The sequence below is a fragment of the Megalops cyprinoides genome, chromosome 5 (assembly GCF_013368585.1).
Source record: "Megalops cyprinoides isolate fMegCyp1 chromosome 5, fMegCyp1.pri, whole genome shotgun sequence".
Lineage (NCBI taxonomy): Eukaryota > Metazoa > Chordata > Actinopteri > Elopiformes > Megalopidae > Megalops > Megalops cyprinoides.
In genome coordinates, this window is record NC_050587.1 from 27,113,673 (window position 1) to 27,121,212 (window position 7,540).

Here is a 7,540-nt window from a genome sequence, read left to right on the forward strand (position 1 = left end):
CCTCAAGGCAAATGCATGCTTTATTTGGGTTTGGGTACAACACAGAATTAATGTTACATAAATGAATTCCAACCTTTTTCATTGCTACTTTTTATTGTTTTTTTTTTTTTTCGACACACTATGCACACATTGGAAGATATCCTTCCAATGTGTCCTTATTTCTTTAATCTTCTTTATAAGAACATGGTGGGGGAATGATATGCTGATCAGTAATAATGCACTGTTCAATATTGTTGCTTCTCTTTGACAATGTAGCACAGGATTATTACAGCTGTGCTCCTGCAGTGAGCAGGGCTTTGTTTCAGTGCATTAAAAACAAAAAGCTTAAGTTGCAAACACCAGGTATAATCCAGTAAAGAGGACTGTAGTCAGTCACACTCTTGCACATACACTAACATGTTTCTATGAATCATCCAGTTAAATTGCAAGTGTATGTACTTTCATGCTCAAAGAACACATTTTATTGAAAGATGATTTTGTAATGTACTTGCCTTCAAAATGAAGGGCACAATGTATAGAGTGACTGAGATGAATGTGGACAGGAATTGCAAATTGTTTAAATGAGGTCATCTTGCTTTGTCCTTATCTGTATGTGAATGGGGTTATTTCTTAGGGGAAAGCATTTGGTGAAACATAACCTTCAGATATAGTAGTATTGTATTGGTTTTTGATAATGCTCTTAATCCAGGAAAGATGTTTCTTTGACAGACGGGTGTACACGCCTGGCTTCTTGGGGTCACCACAGCCATACCCACCTGAAACTATACCCACAAGGGCTTTCTTACACACCAGTGGCCCACCAGAATCCCCCTGAACAAAGAAAATATCTCCATTAGTAACATAAAAATAAATTTTGATTTCATCAGACACCCATATGGATCTAATTCTCACAGAAATTTAAACTGAGCTGGGAATAGTGAATTTAAGCAGGTCACACCTTTGCTGTTAGTTGCATGACATCTGAATTTGTTTGTCACTGAATTTAATAGAAATATTCCAGTGTACAATCTCCTGTCATGTGCTTTATTCAGTACCCGTCTAGCAAATCCCTGGTTTGAAAAATGTCTGTCCTGATCCAGATGAAGGCCAGTTAAAATCAAAAGAAGTGAGAAAGAAAAATTTGTACAGATATCGAATCCAGTGGTTGAATGTGCATTATACATGCATCACACATCACAACATAATAATGGAATCCTACAATATGAGATTGTCAAGTAAGATATCCCCCCCCCCCCTTTTTTACACACCTTCACTTAATTTCAATGGCTGCTGCCTACCAGTACTTTCTTAACTAATAAATAATATTGACTTGGATCAGTTCTGTACTGCTATTCCCCCATGAATGAATATGAAATCAGGTGTAGTATGCAGATGAGACTTTTTACTGCCATAAATATTGACTTTTGTACCCCTCCCCTATATACATATTTATGTGTGCTAAGAAATATTCAGTATATACTATCATAATCTGCATCATATCTACATGAAAGCCTCCTACAATCTGTAGGCATGTATGGATCTTAACTATTTATATAGGTTTTGCACCATCAAATGGAGGTACCTTTGTTTTGTTACTTGATCTCAGATTCATACTTTAAAGGTGTTTGTCAGGTAGTTAGTCATACAATTATGGGCCGTCACTCACTTGGCAGGCATCTGCCTTGGTCTTCTTGTTCCCTGCACACAGCATGTCCTCTGTGATCATGGGATTTTTGTTGTAGAGGCATCTGCAGAGGTCCCTATCCTCAATCTTCACCTCCACCCCCCGCAGTGTGTCTGAGGCTTCATTAGCTTCCTTTCTGGTCCTTCCCCAGCCTGTCACCTGGCAGCTTGTTCCAACTGGCACATCTTTACCATCCTTTGGTAGATCCTTCACTTTAATTTTCTTACCTTTTGTCTTGACTCTCTTCTCAAGCTGTGGAGTTAAAGATAATGCAATGTTATCAGACTAGTGCTTGGTAGATTTGCATTGCTCTGTTACTCTACTCTGAGGAGATATCTTAAAATGTCATGGGTGGATTAAGTGTCTTACATTTCCATATTACCCAATTTTATTTCTATACATTTTCTCAATGGATTCTGCCTGCTGTTATAGGTGTGACTGATGATTTCATATTGTGGTGAGCTGGGTCTCTTTTTGGAAATGATGACATTACAATCACTCAATTTGGCTGGCTGGCCTTTTATTAAGCAACAGGAAGAATGCAGACACACATTGATGGGGAAGGAGGAGACTGCATAAAAAGGGCGTACGGTCACAGTCATGGCGGGTAAACCAACATATACACACACAAAAGTACGCTGCCTCAAGGCATGCTGGGAACACTCCGCCCACCACCCCCAACATGCTACAATATCATTAATAGTTAAGTACATCTCAACATTAAAACCACTTCCTGATTGGCACTATATACACCAAACGGAACTTAGTATAGGGATGTTTGTCCTGGTGGGCATTTTAAGGCAAATTAGGTGCATTAAACTGGAAGCAATGGGAGAAACAGTGAAACAATCAGGTGGAACTAAGGGCACTTTGTCTGATTGAGGCTCTGTCACATATATGCAGATTCACTGACAGTTACAGCCTATGGATTGATGTATGAAATGTCCAGATGATCAGTGGATCTACACAAATGCATCAAAAATGAAAGCTAATTGTTATTTTGACACTAGCTTTATAAATGCACCTTAAAGGTCGAAGTGGTGGTTTTCACATTTTTAAAAGTTAGTTAATTGAAGGGAAAAAAAATGCTCATTAGTGTCAGTGCCAGCATGAAAATTATCCTGGGGCCAGTCTAATGTGATGACAATGAGGCATAGCTGTATTTCCGTACGCACAACCTAGAAAGGTTAAACAAACAAAGTGAGAAGTATGACTTTTTGCCAGTTTTATACTTTTTGATGTGTCATTAGTTAGCCAGCTTTTTTTTCTGGAACCACACATGGCTGGATAAGAGGTTTTTAGTTTTTCTTTTTGAGATACAACCAAATCATCTAGCTTGAGTGGTCCCAGATGTTTTAGGTAAGAAAGGTACTATCAACAACTGAATTCATCTTAAGTTTTATTGCTTGTGAAAAGCTAGCTAGCAGTCAACGTCAATGCTAGACACGCTGTCATTAGGTGTTAAGTGGGTTATACGTTCATACTACTTTTTAATACTAGCTGGCGTAGTCATTGTTCTCTGTTAATTTTGTTTGTACGCAGGGACACATTTGTTTGTGCCCCACTGCTCAACATAAACTTCACTTTTGAGTGTGCTCACTGGGTTTATGGGCCCCCATTGCTGCACTAAGGGACCACAGGGCTGAAAGGCTGTGTGCCTCATCTGCTAGCCAGAGCAAGCATGGAAGAGTTAAACAGACTCAACAAACCCATTTGACCCAGCTAACAGAAAAGCTATTATTTTCTAAGCCAAATAATACCAGGCAGACAGGATCTAGCTAGGCAGATCTGACACAGTGTCACAGATTATATTGCCTAAAATGATATTATTATAACCAATGAGCTAGTGCTCATGTTTTTGCAAAACAGTGCTATCTTCTGGTCAGACCCAGCCCCACCAGCCCATGATATCAAAATGCCATTGATGCATATGGGCCTTCAGTCTCCTGAGAAACCTGTCAGTTTCTTTCTTGAAATGTGCTTTTTTTTACTGACATGCATGCAGCCAAATGTTGGGAAGTGGGCTCCCAAGTGGCTCAGTTAAGGCATTTGCTTTGAAAGCATGCTGAGTTCTGAGGCTGATCAGTTCGATCCCCGCCAAGCCATCAGTTTATGATGACCACAAGCCCAACGGTTCAGTGTAACGCTGGAAGAAACCTCAAAAGACAAGAAATATGCACAACTCATATTTCTTTTGACATATTATTTCTGTTATTTTTAAATCTTCTGAATGTCAGATAATGCAGATGAGGTATAGATTAGGAATTTTGCAGTTAGCCATATGCATTGTTAATTGACCTTGTTGATGATTTGAAGCATTATCACCAAGTGACTGGTTTTACTTTCTTCTTTCCAGCACAACTGGGCAACCATACTGCCATCTTCTGGAATTGTCACTGCATATAAATTGTGTTGTGATGCAGAGCTGAGCACCATGGTTGTTAAACGGAGCAGATTAACATCAACATAGGTGTGGTAATGATTTGGCACATAAAGTGACTGACTAGTATATGGCTTTTGACTGTCACTATTATTGACCTGGATGGCTGGCTGCCTGGCTAGCTAGCTGGTTAGCCAACTGCTGTTTTAGAGTTAAACACAAAGGATAACGTGCCAGTAATTTGTCAGCTGTGCATAGGTCAAAATGAAGAACTTCATGCAGCATTCTAAAAGGGGGGACCAACAGTGTATCAACATGGCAATACATTTTTTTTTTGTTTTTGAATTCATTTAATTTTATCTTGAGATGCTGTTTTTGTTTTGAATTGTACATTACCTTGATTAACATGATGTCATCTGCTTTGGTCTTTAAGCTGAAGGTACCGGGTATGAATGGCTTTTCAATGCCCATGCGGACAGTGTCTTTCTCCTTCGTCAAAGAGTGAGCTCCAAGAAGGACCGTCATAGAAGCCGGCTTTTCACATTGTCTATACATGTAGAGATATTCAGATATCAAATGAACACATCAAAACTCACATGGCCAACTAATCAGAGATGGGCAGTATTTCAATGAAATGTATTTAAAATACGTATTTAATTACTTTTGAGTATTTTTACATTTGTATTTTGCTGGATGGAAAATAATAAGATGCAATTTGTAACAAAATACTTTGAGAAATTCCATTTTGTGTATTTAAAATACTTAAAATACTTAATCAAATATGTCATTTTATTCTCAAATAAGACAAGAACTTTCATCTCCAGCCTTACTATAGGACTACTACATATAACCTTTCACAGTCTTTGGCTAGATGCAAGTAAATCACGTGACACATCCTGTTGGGTCCAGCGCGCTCATTGTGAACTGTTTGTTTTCCTCATGACCAGTAACCCAAGGAAAGAAGCTGCTTTGGCACTTGGTGCAAATTGCCTTAGGGTAAAGTATGTAGTAAAATATATTATCAGATATTGCTCACTGAATGTCAATATAGGAAATTAATGCTAATAGAAATCTAAAACACAAACATTATATGATATAAATTTTGCTGAAATGCTTTAAAGAGGGAAGCACCACCCACATTGTAGAACAAGAGCATTCCCTGGACACTTAAGCCAGTTATTGCATTTTCAGATGAGCATACAACCAAAATATGAAAATATAGCAGGGACAACTTTAGAAGTCACCCCCTGAGATAACAGCATCATGAGGCATTTTCAAAAGGCTGATCATAAATTTTTCAATCTTATACAGAAAGTCAGAACTAAGTGTAATAAGTGCACTTCAACGGAGCAGCTTGAACTCAGCAGGTATCCACCTCTCTGCTGAGAAGTATTATTTACTGGTCCAGTCTACTTCAATTGCAGGATTAAAGTGTGATAATTTTGTTCTCTGCCAGCCTTGAGAGATTGTACCCCCTAAAGTGGCACAGCTTTACGAGGCCTGTCAAATCAGAACACAGAACATTGTCTCTAGTCTGAGAACATTTTCAAAGCCGTTTCCTTTCCATCTCCAAGTCCCGTAGTGATTAAGTGGAGATGTATTCACACAAGTTTTTATATCTGTTGTTGTCTGTCTGGCTCAGCGGGGTTAGCTTCCTTTGTTAGTTTGCTTTACAGTACCAGTCCATTTTTCTTCAATGAAAAGATTAAACCCTGCTGTCTCTATCACATCCGAGGGGTTTCACCTGCTGAGGTGCTACTGCACTGCGAGGGAAACCGAAATCTCTGATTTTTCTGGGATCAAAGTGTCAAGTTCCGGGGGTAAGCGCCATCCTTGTGCAGAAGATGTGAAACATGAGAGTGAGAGAGACAGAGGAAAAACTAAACTTCGAACTGATCTTTAGAGTTTAGATACATTTGTGCTGTGCAAAATACATTTCCAAGCGCGGCTGCAGAACTAAATAAACCAAGTGATTGTTCAAACATGACCTTGCCATTGGTTTAATTGCAAACAGAGTCCATTTACTACTGATAATAGAAACATTACTTAGCCCATCCACCTCCCCATGCCTGACCCTGTGACTCACCTCTTACAGTGTGCAGCAGTCAGGACCCACTGATCCTTTATCAGAGTGCCCCCACAGAAGTGGTGGTTGTTGCACTGGATGGAGACCATCCAGGGGCTGGAGTGGGGTTTGACCTCCTTCCCTCCAACGATGCCCATACCAGAGCAAGCTGGGAAGAAGGCATTTAATAATTTTTCAGTTCAATTCAGTTTTATTTTTATAGCGCTTTTTAAGTTGTCACAAAGCAGCTTTAATAATTTACATTTAATAATGAGCCATAGCAAGCAAATGTGCATGCAAGACTGGCAGACGGAAGAGATTAAATACCTGCTGACTTCCAAGTGGAGGAAATATAAAGAAAGGTCAATGCAGTCTGAGCCAGTGGATGCATCTTACTGCAGAAAGATGCTCTGAACAGATAAATGGTATGATATACCAGTGTGTCTGTCTGTTTGGTCTGCATAGGAGGGACAGGTGCAGTAACATGAAGGGGCTTTTTTGGCAGCAGAGTGCACAGGCGCTTGTGGTTGCACTTGTGGTTGCTGAAGTGAAGATTTGGAAATAACAGATCTGGGTCTGTCAGAGTCTGACAGAGAACTTAAAGCTAAAATGTGCTTTCTTTGTATAAAATACAATTAAAGCCAAATGCTGATCCACTGAACTTTGATTAGGCCTGGGAAACCATCCAAGAAACAATGTTACACACCAGTGTGAGTGTGAGACAGTTCAACCTCTGAACTGAGTAATAAATAAGAATTCTTGATTATTATAGCAAGAGGAGAACACTTCACATACCAGGTTAATTACAGTAAACTCCCTAATTAAAGAATACTGCTTGTAGTATTTACTGATTTTTAAATGCTGAGTTTATTACCATCTAGATGTCCTAAAAAATCATGTTTGTAGCATTTTCTACTTTTTAAAATTTGACTTTATTGTTATCTACATGTTATCTGTCATTTGTTTTAAACAATGTCAAGTGAATCACATAAAGCTCCTAAAATTCATACCACACTAACAGGAGTTTGTTTGCAAATTGTTAATTATTGCAAAGGCAATGAACGTTTGTGCATAGCATGGAGGTAAAACATGTTTTAAACCAAAGACAAAGCTGGAAAAAATATTAACCCAAGTCCAAGACTTACAGCCACTTACAGACAGCTAGAAAAAATAATGTTAAAACTGCAAATGATGGACAAGGCAAGGTGTCATGCATTCCACAGCAGTACTGAAAATGGTTAAGGTGACAAAACTGCTCACTAGTGTAGCTCATCACAGCGGAAAGGGTTTATAGACAGGCTATGTTGAGGCACTGTTGTTTGCAGATTAGACAGGGGCACTCTAGTTGCATAGGGTGTGTAAGAAAAAAGGAAAAAACAAAAAAAAAAAACGTTCCACTTCCTCTGACAGTTAACCCAGATGTACCTGTGAA

At 39.0% G+C, this 7,540-nt stretch overlaps 1 protein-coding gene across 1 annotated transcript; it reads right to left on the reverse strand.

Annotated features, from left to right (window-relative positions):
- Positions 1 to 574: 574 nt before the first annotated feature.
- Positions 575 to 6,510, reverse strand: LOC118778510 (granzyme K-like). Its single transcript, XM_036530061.1, has 5 exons — positions 6,436 to 6,510; positions 6,130 to 6,277; positions 4,440 to 4,590; positions 1,646 to 1,915; positions 575 to 810 (listed from the first exon to the last, which is right to left on the reverse strand). The coding sequence occupies exons 1-5, from the start codon at positions 6,497 to 6,499 to the stop codon at positions 610 to 612; spliced, it is 834 nt and encodes a 277-aa protein (XP_036385954.1). The 5' UTR covers positions 6,500 to 6,510; the 3' UTR covers positions 575 to 609.
- Between the last annotated feature and the right edge of the window lie 1,030 nt (positions 6,511 to 7,540).